Source organism: Ascidiella aspersa, chromosome 2 (assembly GCF_963924565.1).
Source record: "Ascidiella aspersa chromosome 2, kaAscAspe10.2, whole genome shotgun sequence".
Lineage (NCBI taxonomy): Eukaryota > Metazoa > Chordata > Ascidiacea > Phlebobranchia > Ascidiidae > Ascidiella > Ascidiella aspersa.
In genome coordinates this window covers 15925722-15943167 of record NC_139448.1, presented here as the reverse complement: position 1 = coordinate 15943167, position 17446 = coordinate 15925722, and the positions used below count along the sequence as shown (strand labels likewise).

The following is a 17446-nucleotide window of genomic DNA, read 5'->3' as shown; positions in this document are numbered from 1 at the left end:
ATATATGGAACTTTTTAAGGCTATATCGGATTTTAAATATTTTTTTATAAATGGAAAGGTAAAGTTGTTTGAACCATTTTATTATAAAGAACCTGCCTAGAGTTATAACCTTCGTATAAAGTTAAACATAAACACGTTTATGTCAATCTGAGTTTTATTACACAAAAAAGTAAAAAAAAAAAACGCTTCGGAGCTGTACGCAGTGCGAAAGCACAGTTTCGAACACGTTAAATATTTCGTTAAAACATTGTTGTGTTGCTCCGAATAGTTGGCAAATTATGAGCGTAGCCATTCCTCAACTTCTTTAGACTCTTCTGGCGTCGGCGCTTTTAGCAGTAAGGTTCTGCAACACAACTGACTGATGTCTTCGCTCGTTATTAGCGGTAAATCGTCTGGAAATTCGTCCACGAAATCGAACACTTCGGTCTGTAGATCGAAACTATCACAGTCTGTTGGTGCCTGCCGTAAAAAAGTTTATAAAAATAATTGAATACGATATAAAAAAAAATATTGGCAGATTTACTTACATCAGTTATCTCAAAACTGTCATTTGCTGCAGACGTACTTGGGAAACTATTTGATGAGTACGGACTATCATCAACATAGGTGTTTCCCTCGAGCAAACGGCTTTCCAGGTTGTTTTGAACCTTTGCTAAGATACCAGTCTTTTTATCAATCTGTTTGGAGATTTTAGAAGCGATTTTTTTATTTTCCGCATCACCCAAAGATCCTTTCTTCGGAGCAAACTTCTCGTATGTTTTTGGAACTGGCACATCAGGCGAAATATTTTTTTGTTGTGAGACATCTTTAATTTTTTTCTGTTGTGCTATTTCCTCCTCACAGTATCGGAGCCAGTCCTCTTCGGTTGGAGATTCTCGTACGTCTTGTACTTCTTCGCTCGACATATTGTTGATTATTTCTGCCACGTTTTCCCACTTAACTCTTGGTATATTTGCGAACTGGTGCTTCCTCGTTGACCAAAAAGACAGCCAATACTCATGCTCAGGATCCAAGTGTCCACCAAATTCTTCGGCTCCCGGATAGCTGGTAATGACAAGCGACGATTTTCCCAAAACCGGACGTCGTTTATCTGCAATGAACGATATGTTGGGTACACTATACACCAGCCTTTCTTAACCTGGGGTAAATTTACCCCTGGGGGTAAATTTCCACACTTTGGGGGGTAAATTAGCTATCAATCAAAATATCCACATCTGCTGACGAGACAGAAAAATAGTGCCAGCTGTAGGTATTGGTAGCATAGTTTCCTAGAACTGCTTTTTTGAAGCTAGCCTAGTACCCTATTGATTTTTTATCGCCTTATCGATAACGTTATGCTTCGCTAATTGATCATTTTTTTCGTTTCTTGGCAATATCCTTATCTCTTAGTTACTTCATTAATACGTAATTTACTGTTTGAATAAATTAGGTTCTTCGGCAATCACGGCATAGATTAAGGCAGTGGTCTTCAACCTGTGGGTCTCGACCCCAAGTGAGGTCGCCTAAAGTTTTTGTGGGTCCGCCATAACTCGCCATATTCGTAATGTTTTAGTACGATTTGTGTATTTAGTTTTCTTTACAATGAGGTCCCACTAATAAACGTGACTGAGTGCATCTTCTAAATGAAAATTGCTGTTTTTAGCTCTTAAGAGCTGCTATATCTGTTAACGTACATTTGACAAAATTTGTGTTTTTTGATTTAGCGCAGCAAATGTCGCACTTTTTCTAAAACCACACCAAGTGACATGTACCAGTGTGTCAAACGTAGACAGTAGACGGAGATGTTTAAAATCGTCCCTCATTTGTAACATCATAACAAATGCTGTTGATTTCTAGTAAAACATCCGCGTTTTCTGAGGTTGCATTCCACTGGCCAAATTAGAAAGCATATCCACTTAGAAACACAAACAGGCGAAGAGATTTATCGCTAAAAACATTTTTTACTTGTCATTATAAATACATTCCCCAGCGAAGGAGGTGCCCGTTCTGCTGCATTCTATAGCACTTGTTTTAACATTGCCTATAATTGTCTTCAAAATGGGGTCGCAATGTAAATTCTGATTACATTTTATTTCAATTGGGGTCGCTTGTTTCAAAGATTGGAGACCACTGGATTAAGGTAATGTGTCTGCGAGCAGTTTTGAAAGCTCCGATACACTTTTTGAAATTTCAGTGCTGGTTATACATGTGATTGCCTAATTTTGTCACTGGGTACGGCTTAACTGGCCAAGTTAGTTTATTGTTGATCTTTTTAGTCCAATGATTAAGGCTTTAAACAACTCATTGACTGATTATTATAGTCTGTAAAAGTGAAAAAAAAATGACATGTCCCAAAAGAAGAGAAAGTACCAGAAAAATGATTTTAATTTTGGATTTACATATCTTATTGAGAATGGTCTTTAAGTTCCTCAGTGTGTCTCGTGCGTGGAAACATTTTTAAACAGTACCATGAAACCGGCTCCTAGCAAATTCCCATCCAATTATGATGAGCAAAAACTGGAGTTTTTAGTCAAAACTGTCCAGTCTGAAATGGAAAAAATAGACCAAACTGGAATGTTTTGACAACAACTCGTTGCCAAAAGCAAGGGAACCAGTCGCATTGATTATACCTGATGTAATTTGTTACTTTACTGTTTCTACTAGATGAGAACTATTTTATATAATGGGGGGTAAATCTGATATTCATCTTTGTTAAAGGGGTAAAACATACAAAAAAGGTTAAGAACCCCTGATATACACGGATCTGTAATGTAGCTGGATAAACATATATGTTTTTTGCAAAAAGTCATAAAAGTTATATTTTCCAGAATAAAATTAAATCAAGATAAATGTAGGCCTACGAATTTTAGTGCAAAATACCTTCAGCATGGACGTTACCGACATCTCGAATATGATTTTTCTTGTTTCCGGGAATGCCTTTTAAAATGCTTTTTGTGTTGTTAATCGGAAACTAAAAAAAAAACAAGTAGTATAGTTGAAAATTATTTGCTTGCTAGGTTTGCAACATTAGGGGCCACAAAATTGTTTCTATTTATTTTCGCGCTGATATTTCAACTTTTTTTTGTATTACATTTATTTTTTATCGCAAGCATTTTATTCTATAATACAAATCATGGACAAACGTGATACACTACAACTGTAAAAAACACCAATAGTAGCGAAAAGAAAAAAATAGGCCTTTCGTTTTTTTTTAATTTGAATTTAGGCCTATGTTTAAAAATACCTATAAAACTCTACATAAAACAAATGGATGGTAATAATTTACCTCAATGTTTAATTGTCTGTCAACCGTTTTCGCATCGATTGCACAAAATGCCATTTTGATAGCTTCTCTTAATTTTTTTATTCAGTAATACTAAAAATCAATCCACGAATGTCGCAAAATTTCCCAAAAAGTAAATTTGCCAAAACCCCATTGTTTTCAATCTTATATGACGTAACAGAGGGGCTTAACATTTTTTTTACTCTACAAATTCTACATGACTACTATATGCTACTTCAAATAAAAAATGATTTAAATACAGTACTTGCAGTAAATAAAAAAAATAAAAAATATATTAAAAAATTTATCTAATCAATATTGAATAACTTTCTAGCCTTCCGAAAAGTGTCAACTTTAATTTACGCAAAATCAGTAGCCTTATAAAATGGTTGGTACTCGGGCCTAATTTGAGCAATATCATAACTATAGTGACTATGGTGCACGTCAAAGAAATTTGATTATTAACCTAGAAAAAAAAAAGTCAGACTCCTAATCTAGAAAAGTTAAGTCGAGTCCCAAGTCCTGCTCCAACTTAGCATCCATTCACAATAGCCTATGGTGGAAAAATCTATCCTATGCTGCTTCACGTTTACGATTTACTGGTTTCAAACCGCAAGCGCATGTATAGGGCTTAGGACTCGAGTAGCTAATAATTTTGCAGTAGCCTTACTCGAGGCTCAAGTCTGACAAGAAAATAAACCGAATCGCATGGCCAATGCTATTTATTTTTTTCTCAAAGATATGTTGCCTGGTCGAGCTAATTCTATTTCATACATTGATTCCGTTTTACTGCGCTTATACATATTTTTTCGAAAATAATTAAAATGCCAAAAGCACACGTAGACGTAAACAATTGTCGACAACATATTTAATTTTTTAGCAGTGGTTTTCAACCTTTTTTGGCACCCCTTAGAAATAATAAAATCGCGTTGCTTACTGACTGGAACAAAAATAATCAAGTCTATACAATACAGAAAAATATTATTTGATTTATTGTTTTCTAACTCTATACCTAAATACCTGTACAATAGCTTTCCTAAATATATCTTTCGTCCGTGTAAAACCTGCACAATTTATTAATGGTAATAATAAGTCGCATTTAGCAGCTAAAAGCTACAAATGACACGATGCAAATGACAAAACTACAGTTGACGTTTCTTTTTTGATATTTTTGTTTGCGGCAATTTTGACAGTGATCGTTCCATATTACTTGGCGGGGTTACTTTAGACGTTATGCTCTTGTGTGGGGAGGCGATGGCAATACCCTTTTTCAGTTGGTATTCTTGCCGATTAGACACATCTTCTATCCTGGAATTGCATTCACGGAGCCAGTCCTCCACTGCAGGGTTGGCTGCTCTACCCTTCCTGGATACGTCGTTTCTAGTTTCTAGGACACTATGACGGCCACCCGGTTTGCCTTTATTCTCGGCAAACTCTTCATTGACCTCTAGGCATGTTGCCAAGTTCGGCATAGAGCTGGCCTTTTTGTTGCACTTGGTTTTCTGCGCCTCTTTCCGACGGTCTGAGCCAAGTTTGGTTTGGGTGCTTTTATTAAACTTTGTTCGCGGCTTTAATGCGGGCAGCTTTCGAAATGCACCGAAAATGGTCTGCGTCGAATTGGTGACGCAATCGTTTTTGCCTTGTGCTGCTGTGCACACTGGTAGTGTCAGTTTTGGCAACGGACAGTGACAGGACTCATGGGTGTCGAAAGAAACAAGCGCTACAGGAGCCTGGCCGCTTTTAGATATTGTTTTTGTTGCATTTGGAGTGTGGCTTTTATTTTGCCTTGGCAGCTCATTTAGGGCTGTAAATGGGAAGCCCGAAGAATTCGGAGAAAGCTTCGCTCGCATTTCATTTTTGTCATTTGATTCACCTGAAATACAGTCAAGTGTAGGTTAGAAAATAAACAAAAACAAAAGTAAAAAGATATGTTAAGCAGGCCTATACCTTCAAGGCCAACTTCTTCTGTTGTCTGTTTTTCGTCGCTTCGCGACACCGTATTTTTGTCGATAAAAGTTTGCTCAGTATCGTTTGAAATCTAAACTGACATAAATGTTCACGACATTTTACATCAAAGTACAAATTCAGCTTTATCCTTTTACCTTAATAGTTGATTTACAGCCAACGTTAGACAAGTCATTACACTTTCGTTGAATCAACGCCGCTAATCTACTGTCCAAAAAAATATAATATTAATCGGTATTATTTACTACAGTACTGTAAGCGTTAAGAGAATAAAGGTCACTTTAGATAGCGTTCACCTTTTAAAAACTAGTTTTCCAGCTTTAAAAACAAAAGCAACAATCAAAATTGCAGTCATCAGCAACGTAAATGTACGAATCACAAGACTGTCAAGAACTTCTTTAAGCGAGATGGAACTTGATTCAATTAACAGGTCATCCAAAGCTTTAGAAGAAGTAAAAATAGTTGAACCAACTCGCATAAAAAACACCATCTTTTATTTAGTTCTTGTCTAACTAAAAAACAGACTGCCAGCACCACCCTTTGCACACTATGGGCGTTTTTTTAAAGTAAGAATTAAGAACTGTGACATTGCTACTGTTATTGATTTTCTTGTGACGAAACAAATAATAAAGACAGCAAAATTTTATCAATAACTTTAATCGGTAACACTTGGCTGCGTAGAGTTCTAACCACCTCATCTCATATAAATCAGTGGTTCTAACATATTAAGGTATATCCCGTTCGATAAAAATTGTCAGTGAATTTGACGTTTAATTTAAAAAGATAACTAAAGTTTGTTTTTTAATGCTTTAATTAAAGCAATGATATTATAATGGTTTTAATATGGCATCATCAATTAAAGGTTTCTTAAATATTTTCGTTTGTAGTTATTTTACTGGTAACTTGTGTAGGATTGTAGCCTGTAGGCTATGTTCCAAATTGGAATCAGTTGTTTTTTTACGTAGTTCGCAGTAAGATATAAAAGGTTTATATAGTGTCCAAAGAATATATTAAAAAAAGGCTTTATACAAAACAAGGTTGTCGTAAGACGTACCAGGGCACTCCTTTTCGTCTGGAGACCACATTGCACTGTAACCAAAACACTGATGAACTCCAACAGGCACAAGTGGAATACGTGTGTTCAGATCTATATCTAAAAAAAACTATCGCTAAAACATCTACTTGCTCTCTGGGCTGATCATACGGGTTATAGGCTATACAGTACTTTTTTAAACAACATGAAGTTTATTGCTGCCTTTACATAAACAAAAAAAAAACTTTAAAAAAACAATCGCTGTGGACTGTTGAGCTTGACGGTCCCATGGAGTTCAAGCGGCGATTCTCCATTTTTGCAGCTATGTCAGCTAAGTAATCTTACAGGTTCAATTTTTTCTATAAAATACACTTATTAAGTTATTAGTTACCTAATGGGCATACCTAATAAACCAACTCAATTCATATTATCTCGAGCGGTTTTTTGTTACAAACAACTATCTGGTTTGAAACTAATTAAATGTAGTAGGCTACTCATGAAGGCCTCATAAATGGCGATTCAATCACAACTTTCTCTTTTAAATTGTGCATGAAGTGGCAAGCCACACCTTTATAAATGTTATGGTTCTTTAGATACGACTTCAATCAGGAACTTTTTGATTATTATATGCTCACGCAGAAAACGAGTAAGGTTTTTTTTTATAGCAAACAACCATAACGTGTTACCGATCTGCTTTCGAAGAATACAGCTTTGGTTTGCCTTTACCTGTGCGGCGCCAATGTTTTCTGTCCATAATGTTTAATTAGGCTACTTTTCTCAGCCCCAAAAATATTGTTCAAGAAAAAGCAGATACTTGCATGGTCAGCCAAATAAGAATTGAAAGGCCCTGACAATTAAACAAAAGGCACTATTTATTACTATACAATACGTAGATTTAAAGGAATTTCTCTACGACTGGTTGGAAACTCGTTTTGCTTTTGGACTAACAAACTGCAGGATGACTTTTCTGAAAAATCGCAAAACCTTGTCGTGAATAATCAGTCTAAACACAGCGTCAACGTTTTACCTGTTGCTTAATTGTTTTAGCTTTATTTATTTAGGTAGAGTTAAATTTACCACTTTTAATTTAGGATTTACACGTTCTGAAATATAACGCTTTTCAATATCGTCTTAAAGAAAGCTCTTAAATTTGATTCCTACAAATACCCACGTTGCTTATGCTTTAAATTACTTTTATTGGCATAGAGCACATACGGCAAAATAGCATAAATGAAAAGTAGGATTTTAAAGCGTGATTTATAAAATGGAAAAATCCTATAGGAAGCCTACGATGCTGCGTAGATTTTCTTACACTCCTCATTAAAATCCTTCATTTATTCTTTTATTACATTATACACAGCCGAATTTTTTTAAATATATCGGCCGAATGCCGATTGCCATAATGGGTTGATCGTTTCTCCAAAATTACATAATACACGTTTTGTTATATATGAAGCTGCGATGCAAGCGCCTTATCTAAGTAATTTTCCGCAATGATTTTCAAGCTATGCATACAGCAAAAATAACTCAATTGATATTATTTTTCATATTCAATTAATCAAACATATACACACAGTTTCAAATGCGGCATTTAGTTTACTGTTTTACGATGAGAATCGATTTTTATCTTGGAATGCTTAAACAAATACCAGCCCTCAGCAAACCGATGTTTGTAAATACTATAAGTTTTTAGCAAGAAGCGCTTTAGGGATATAGGCTTAAGCGGCATATTGTATCCAGCTTTTTAGACTGTACAAAATCCCGGACTCCAAGATGCCGGGTCGTTGTTGGCCGGATTACCGGCGTCCGAAGTATCGTCAGCAATTGCTTGTATGACCATGGCTTTGGCTTCGCGCAATTTGACCTTCATGGCGTTGAACTTGAGAGTGTTGGTTGAGGCGATATTGGTCGTTTCATAAGGGTCAGCTGCATAAACAAAAAATTGCTTATGTTATGAATTTTGAATCTTTGTTGTCTTAGAAAGGATGATTGCCTCATTACCGACCATCAATGTAAACTATATACTTTAACGAAAATGTGGGCTATGCTTTAAGCTTTTATTCCATGTAAGACAACACCTTTATACCTTTGATGGACCACAGTTTTTAATTCATCGTGAATAAGAATTACGACAACAAAAACACTGTAGAGTCAAACTCTGTATTAGGCTTTCGAAATAATAATGTTCTGGTTTTAAAATTTGTTTATACAGGTAATCATACTTAAAAACATGGCCATAGGTCCAATTGGGGCACGTTGTAGGCTACTAATGTAATGTGCATTATAGATAAATAGAACAACCCAATGAAAACAAAAAAAGCTAATCAAAATATCTGCGACTTTGTTAATTCACCAACAGACGCGTGTAACCCCTTGGGACACTATTAGCTATGATTTTAGTTTATTGCCTGTAGTTATATATAAACATTAAAAAAACATATTTTCTATAAAAAAACTAAGTAACTTGAAAACTTTGTACCGTCCAAGTCAAAGAGGTAGTATGTAGAGTTCCCTTCAGTGTACTCTTCATAGTTCGTAATGGTGCCGATAACGTCGGTGCTGTTTTCTGGTGGCTTAACCCAGCTGTCAACTGAAAGCAATATTTTCGTCAATGTTACATTTTTATCTGGATAGACAATTTCAGATGGCAAGCTACCAAAACGTGTACACGAGAAAGTATAGTTTTTATTAATTTAGACTTTTTTAAGTTTATCGGTTTATTTTCACGAAACTAATATCTTGTTTCACGAAACTAATATCTTGTTTCACAGGATGAAATCCATTATACAATAAAATTACTGTACTGAATTTATACCTTTAGACTCGTTCAGGTAGGGTAGAACAACTAAACAATGACTATTTATAATATACAAGCCAATAAAAACCTCACTTGTTTGGTCCCTGATATTCTTCACACTAGATTAGCGTACTATTTGTTATATTGTTATCATTATATTGAATTTAACAGTGGTTATTATTCCAGAAATTCAATGCGTTCGAGTTGGTATGTGGTAGCAGCAGATACGAAAAAGGAGGAAATCACTTACGTCCGACGTACTTCCCAGGCACCCCTTCGATCAGCTTGTACTTGCCAGAGCGGATAGCAGCCTGGGGAACCACTTTGCTGGGCCTTGCTTCGGAGCTGAACTTTCTCATAATCACGTTGTACACCATGTCCGTCCTTTACCGAGAAAAAACTTCGTTGGCGTGTTTTCGTTTTCGCGCCTGATAAGTAAGATCGAACGCGACAAACACTTCACCAGTGAAAAACCGACATATGGCTATAGGAAACAAAATCAGTCGAAAGGAAGAAAGCATGACATTTTAAAATAACTACTGGATAAAAATCAATATATCTTACGCTGAAAGGTTAACAAAGTCACATAAAACGCCTAAATATACCTGGGCGAATCGGTGTTTCCAGAGATGGCGTCCCAGACGTTCTGGCCATCAATGTCGCTCGGCACATTCGAGTTTCCGCCGGCCAAGTACACGAAGGAGGCGAACATGTCCGTTATGTGTACCAACCTGTAGAATTAAATCATATGTAACTTTTAATACAAATTCACATTGCCATACCGACCCATACGATTAAAAACGTTTTCGGCGCAGAGATAACCAAACTTGTACGTGCTGTGCTGCTATACGTCAAAAAGGTTTTAAACCAGCAAACAAAGAGGTATAACTATGTATTCTAATTACACAAATTTGCTTCATTCTTGTTTATAAAACTACAATTGTCTGGTTCGCAGAGCGCACTAAAAAAATGTTCAGTCGGATCTTTGTTCTTTCACAATATAATTTAAATTTTCTTGTTAAACAATTATATATTGTAGGCCTACACAGGGGCGCCCGCAGAACATTTTCCAGCGGGGGGCAATCAGGGGCGTTACCAGAAAATCAAAAAGGGGGGTCCCTGAATTTTACTTAGGGAATTTCCCTATTTTTCGTTTGACGTTTATGAATAATGACGTCATAAAACAGTGACAGCATGACGTAATAGAATGGTGATTGCAAGACGTGTAAAAAAACTAATCAGAAACAGACAAATACGTCCAGCAAAATCACCACGTGCGTTGTCGACAATCCTGTCAGGCGCCAGCTGCAAAATCACGGTGTACAATCGTTAACTTCAAGCAAAAAAACCAAGACCGTGAAATATGTGTGATTAATTGTGGTAGCATCACACATATTTCGACTATCAGCAGCGTAGTTTTCAAGTTCCATAAACGGAACGAGCGCTAAATTACAAGCACGTCGTTCACCACCTGCAATACTAAAACAAAGATCGTTTTTCCGGGTGTTATTATGCCACGATTAGCTTAACATCTGCGCCGAGCTGTGTGCCAAGCAGAGCTGGGGAGCCACCGTAAAATAGCATTAGCTCCGGCTCCAGCTCCGGAGCCATCGGGCAATTATTAAATGGCTCCGGCTCCAGCTCCGGAGTCGTAAAACTCAATCCTTTGGCTCCGGCTCCAGCTCCGGAGTAGTAAAACTCAAATCCTTTGGCTCCGGCTCCAGCTCCGGAGCCATCAAACACACACCAATGACTCCGGCTCCAGCTCCGGTGCCACCAGTCAATTATTCAATGGCAAGTTTTAAAAATTGCTTTTGGCTAACTAACGTTGGAGATGGAACAAAATATAATTTCTTAGCTTTAGCACCACAAACTGAAAAATGGCCCCAGCTCAAAAATAATAAAAAGGGCTCCGGCTCCGGTTCCACAAAAGTAATAAAAATGGCTCCGGCTCCGGCTCCAGCTCCACAAAAATAATAAAAATGGCTCCGGCTCCGGCTCCAGCTCCACAAAAATAATAACAATGGCTCCGGCTCCGGCTCTGGCTCCAGAGAAAATGCTTAGCTCCGGGCTCCGGGCTCCAGCTCCGGCTCCGGCTCCGGCTCCCCAGCCCTGGTGCCAAGTCAGCTAAATTACAAGCTGCGGTTGAGGGGAAATAAGTTGTGTCCATTGCACACTTAGCACGTGGTCTTAGAGTACGGTATGCTTAAAGAGCATAATTTTGCGTTAACCATCATTACTTGAAAATGGAGACTTTGAAACGCGCACGACAGTCACCATTATTCCTCCTTTTAAGAATCTGCTTTAGTTAAACAATTGTCGATGTTACACCCACATCGGATATTAGCGCAGAGACCGAACAGCGAGGAACATGCTGCGTATAACTCGACGTTTTTTAGCGACACAAAAAGGAAGAAGGTTCGACTTAGCGCTGTCAATTGTCGAATACACCCTTGCTAATCAGTCAACCTAAACAAATAACGAAAGAGAAAAACTTCCAGCGTTTACGGTCGACCAAACAAAAGACGAAAAATAGCGTTTTGCGCTCGATTTTGGTTTCGCATTAGATTAAGACGCGTGACCCAATTACTTAAAAAGCACGCCGCTTCGAACAGTTTGCTAAACCATGACAAAAACGAACAAAAAACGATAATATCACTTACAAAAAGAACTCCCGCTCCCTGGATACGCCACTGGGGGCAATGGATAATGGATAATATTTTTAACCTTCATAAGTAATACATATTACACTTATAAATAATACTAATAATCGCATTTTGAAATTCCAGGGGAGGCAAGTGTCGCATTTTGAAATTCCAGGGGAGGGCAACCCCCCCTTGCCCACCCGTGCGGGCGCCCATGGGCCTACATAATTTTAAAGAAATCGCATAACCTTTATTCGGAAAAATCAAAAAAAGTTCATGTGATCACAGCATAAAATTATTAAAAAAAGTAAACACAAAATAATGAGTATTGCTCATCCAGCAGTTTTGCTATGAACAACTGAGCTTTATAAGAATTCTGTCTTGCAAGACATGCCCTAATCCTGATGAAGGCGTCTTGTGTAGGACGTCGAAACGTCGATTGTTTAATAAAACTGCTGGATGAGCAATACTCGGTTATACATTAAGCCTGGCAACAATAGCTTATTATTTCAAGTGTTTTAGTAGCATCTCAATCAAAGTGGCTTACCCGTCGTACTGGTAACCGGTGTTCTTTAGCAGGTTGCTTCGCACGAAGGCTGGAACTTTGTAGCCTCCCTCCCACAATGAGCTCTTTTTCCCGCGCAGAGGATAGTTGTTGCCGCTCTGGCCCGATTGCTTAGCTGCTCCACCGTTCTGCGTAGATACATTTTTAATGCTAAATCCGTAAAACAAACTGACGAGATGGAAAAATGTTTTTTATACAATTAAGATTAATCCAATCCTTGGGTTTTGTTATTTGTCTTCATAAAGGACATTGCTCACCGGACAAAAGACAAACGGCGTATTTATTAATCGAGTATTAGGTTGCTATTTTACGGTTTGGTTGTTGTGAGAATGCTTGTTAACTATAGTTTACTTTTTTAACTAAAATAATAAATTAGACGTAAAATGAATCTCAGAGCCATCGCTTTCGAAAATTTAATTGTTTTAAAACGTTCACAAAATGCTTTTTACTTTTGAATGGGCTTTAATAATAATATCTAACAACATCACCAGCCATTAAAGCTCAAAAATAATAAATTGAAGTAAGATTTGCGAAATGTCTAAGTTATTATTGGTAAAGCTTACATCGGAATAGAAAACAAATACTGTGTCATCCCACATTCCCTTTTTGATCAGAGCCTGCTCGAGTCTGTAAATCTGGTAATCCAGCGCCGTTATCATTCCGAGATAAGTCTTTCTGTCTCCGTCGGCCAGACCAGGATACATATCGGTGTATTCAGACGAAACCTATTCAAAGATATTAAAAATTATATCGACTTAAAATGATTGAAAAATGGTAAAGTGCATTAGGCGTTTACTGTGATAAAACTGCACTAAACATAGAAACTAGATATTTGATCATGTTTTGATAACGACAATTAACGAAGTGCTCACATTTGTATCCTAAATGACTATAGTTTGCTTTTCGTTTTTGACTTTAAAAAACGACAAAGTGATATTTTGTCCACCACCAAGAAAACTGAACAATACCAACAAAATGATGTGACTCGCGTGCAAAACGACTGATAAAAACGGAAATATTTAGAAAAAATGCACCTTGATAATGAAAAGTTATTTATATCCAGATAGATAGGTGTTTACAATCTGTAGTAGGCGATAGGCCTACTATTGTACGAAAACTTAATTTCTTAATTACTTATTATTAAACAAAAGGATTTTCCCCCGAACCTTTTACAAGAAAAATATGATAACTTTGTGATTTACCATGTTCACTATAGTACTAAAGTAGACAATGTATTTTATGTTTTTTACAACCCATAAAAAGTCCAGTACTGTAAAACCTTCTTGGTTGTATTAAAAAAAGGGCTCACCAAGTTAAGTGCTTTGTTAATAGGACATACCACAACTTTTTCCATGTTATTTTGGCTCGTATATACTTTTATTTCGCTTTATTTCGCCCTTGTCAAATGTTAACCTAATGCGATGGCCCAGCAACAAAATAGTCATGTTTCTATTTGAACCATGATTTACGATCATAGGCCAACTTTTTGACTTTTCTGTAAGTGCGTAGAATACCTCGAATGGAGAATGTGGTGCGTTGTATGCGGCATACAAGAACATGGGAACGCTGGGATTGTGAGCATCAATCTTGGCAATAGCGGCGTCGGTAAAATCGCTGGTCGCATAAGATCCGTTTGCAGCAACGTTCAGAGTCATATCATCCCGGTAATCGTACCCGACTGCACGTTAAAGAAAGTTAATCACGGTTCCAGTAAGTATGGAATATTGCACAGAAGGGTAAAATAAAATGGCAGAGATACAACTTCTACTTTTGCGGAAAAGCACATTCAGTTCAGTACTGCTAAACCAAAATTACGTTGGTGGTCTATTTATTCACCTTCATTGCGCTCGGTGGCTTCATGCGTTTCGTATGTAATGGCGTTAAGGTAGAATCCATAATGAGAATCGAAACCCCTGCGATAAAGAAACAGTTGGGGACTTAGCATTTGATTTTTCTGGTCACTTATGTATACGGTTGAAAGTAGTTTTGTTTTACAATGAACTCTTGAAATCTTATAATATAACAACCATTCACGAGGATAACATTAAACACTTCTGCTGGACAAATCTGTATCATGTAACAATGTGTATTTCATGTTTTACTATTTATGTTTAAGATGTAACCTAAATATGGCGGGCCTGCCACTAGTGTTGTAATGACTCAAGTCAATGTCTTGAGTTGAGTGCACTTAAGTCACTGTTTTTAAATGAATTGACTTGACTTAAGTCTTTTGGACAAATAACTTGGGTTAAAATAAAGAGTTTTCATTTTTTTTTATAAAATTGTTTTATTTGTCTTAATTTTGCACATAAAACTATTTACTTGCCTTACGATGCGTTGATGGCATTTTTTTACCTGAGTTATTGCTCATAATCGGACAAGTTTATCATTTAACAGTTTTAAAGTTTTATTTTTATGACAAGGACTTGACTCGAAGTTGTCTTGCTTAAATTATGACTTGACTGGGACTTAACTAAATCATTTTAAAATGATATGTTTACACAAAGCTGCCTGCAACATAAAGCGTACCTTTTTGTTGGGGTATAGGCGTCGTTGCACATTCCGAGATGCCATTTGCCGATCATATAAGTCGAATAGTTAGCACTCTCTTTGAGAAATGTGGGAAGGAGTGTGAGATTTAGAGGCAGTCCGTTCGTCTGAGTGCCTTGCACAGTACCCTCCTGGCAACGTTTAAAAGCTGGATTAGGTCGTCTATTTTTGTATAAAGAGTGGTAATGTATGCTCAATTCACACATCGAATTCGTTGTTCGTCAGTGATTTTCAAGGCGTCGTGGATAATGTTGTGTTGCAAGATGTTATTTTACAACTAAATAGTAAACCGTTTTTTGCATAATAATGGATTAACACAAAACTAAATGATAGTATACTAAATTGCATAAAATCATCTCTTCACAGAACAATCAGTTAGCTCAAATGCACCTATCCATGTTGCACAATGGTTTGGCGTGATGCACTAAAACTACCACAAAATGCCTGTAACTTTGCGGTAGCATTTGTACCCCCAGGGCAGACGCAATAGAATGATTCTCCTTCAAGTGGATTTTTTTGGTGCTGACGGTTTTGGAAAGTTATCGCCTTGTTTATGAAAAATTACGTTACGGAGAAAAACGTTTGTAACGCCCATCTGGGATGCATATAGTTTTTCAATAGAATAGAAGTAAACGTGTCGCTAGTCGAACTATATGTGTCATATAACAGCTTAGTTTTTCGCCTTCGTAATTCTTTTAGCTCAAGGTTTTGTAGCCACGCAAACATTGACTTTGCCTTTGTTGCCAATTTTGTATTTCAAATGCTTTCTTCACTTGCTATAAATGTAGCATATATAAGTACTATACAGTACATATCTTCATTTTTGTTATTCGCTTGATGCAAATTTCGCACGAGCAATAAACGTTTTTTCAATAACTTAAATCTTTAATTTAAAAGAGCATGCCGTGCGTAAAAAATATACAGCATTAAAAAATGCCATAAAAAGCGAAATAAGTTTAAATAATAATTTTATTATGCTAAGAATTGATTATCACATACATCAATATCGATCGAAATAAGTTAACCAATTGCTTTATAGGTCTACCGTTAAGTGCGTAAACGGAATATAGGTAATTGAACGATTTTATGGTTTATCGAATATGTATGTGTACACAGTTTTATCCGTACTAGTTATAGGTTACAGAAAAATTAATTGCATTACCATTATATTAAAGCGGCTGATCTAACTTCTGTGCTGGTGATTTAAATAGCGTCGAACGTCAAAAGAACGCTTTGACTATATTTATCGTTTGTTTGTTGAAATGCAATATTTACCGTGTTTGTTCATAATCAATGCTCTGACATTAGTTACGTTTAAACTAGTTTTAAAAATGACGAAAATTGTCTGTTCATCATATTTCACATTTCATATTTCTACCAATACTAACAATTAGGAGCAAATTATTTAAACTATTTTTAAAGCAACTATTTGGTTTTCTATACCTGCATCCCAATCTTGATGGGGTAGTATCCGGTGAGGAAAGCTGCCCTTGAAGGGGTGCACACCTCTTGCGCGTAGGCATTGTTTAGAATCACCCCTTCGCTTGCAAGTCGTGATATGTTACCCATTATGACGTAATCGTTGTTCCATGAAACGTCGTTCCAACCTGCGAAAAAACATATTAAAAGGAACGCCTAATTAAGCTACGGATTTGATTCAATGTGACAGCCCGCCATACGACGGTCAAGAATTATAATTTACGACCTTTTAAGTACAACCAAAGGACAAACCTTATTGGCCAATGGCCACGGCATATTAGCATTAAACAATATGTTATAGAAACTTAGAATATAAGTTACCCATATCATCGACGAGAACCATAACAATATGAGGAGCAGCAATTGCGCCTGCAAACAAAACAATTTAAATACTTTATTAAACAAGTATAAACGTTTAGAGCTAAAGATAGCCTTATAATATGTACAAGTGTTTAGACTTTGAAATTCACGTCTCATTTCACAACGTGTAAATCTTTCGCGTTTTGCAAAAAAATAAAAAAAAATTATATGAACTTACCGCCCAAAGTCGCAATCAACATAAACAAATGTAGAACGTGCATATCTACACGGTATTTCTGTTCAAGTCCAGCAATGTGTGTCTATTCGATACACTCTTTCACCAACGCTATACTCTTGCCTGTAGACAAGACCTTATATTCTAGGCCAGAAAGATCACTTTATATAGGGCAGTTTAGGGACCTTTTACCCGAGGTGAAGAGGTTCATTTAGGGATTTTTTATGAGTAATAAATGTGCCGCGAACGAACTTTCCGATTTATAGCCTCTTTTAAATGTGACAATAACAGCACTTATAGAAGGTTGTTTATCTGCCTTGTGAAGGTTTACTTGGAAAAATGTTGGTATAACGACGTCAGATTTTTTACTCACTATAGATTAAGATTTTATTGACTTACTTAGTTTTTAAGGTCGCATGTGCATTAAAGACCATTTTTTTTTAATTAACCTAACATTTCGGTTTCCACTTGCATGGAATTTTGTTTACAAAATAAATTTTACTGCTTTGACTTTTGAGAAAAAATTGGCATTAGAATATCAATAAACTTTGGCGTAGGTTTTCAAAAACCGGAAGGGGTTCACGACAGCAAAAAGATTACGAACCGCAGGCCTAA

At 36.6% G+C, this 17446-nt stretch overlaps 1 protein-coding gene across 1 annotated transcript; it reads right to left on the bottom strand.

Moving 5' to 3' along the window:
• Positions 1–276: 276 nt before the first annotated feature.
• Positions 277–16645, bottom strand: LOC146163971 (uncharacterized). The gene is made up of 16 exons (XM_083380644.1): positions 16618–16645; positions 16261–16424; positions 14797–14948; positions 14104–14180; positions 13782–13945; positions 12831–12992; positions 12250–12395; positions 9663–9788; positions 9308–9441; positions 8740–8850; positions 8016–8186; positions 5600–5668; positions 4473–5135; positions 842–1090; positions 528–766; positions 277–459 (listed from the first exon to the last, which is right to left on the bottom strand). The coding sequence occupies exons 1-16, from the start codon at positions 16637–16639 to the stop codon at positions 277–279; spliced, it is 2832 nt and encodes a 943-aa protein (XP_083236770.1). The 5' UTR covers positions 16640–16645.
• Positions 16646–17446: the final 801 nt, after the last annotated feature.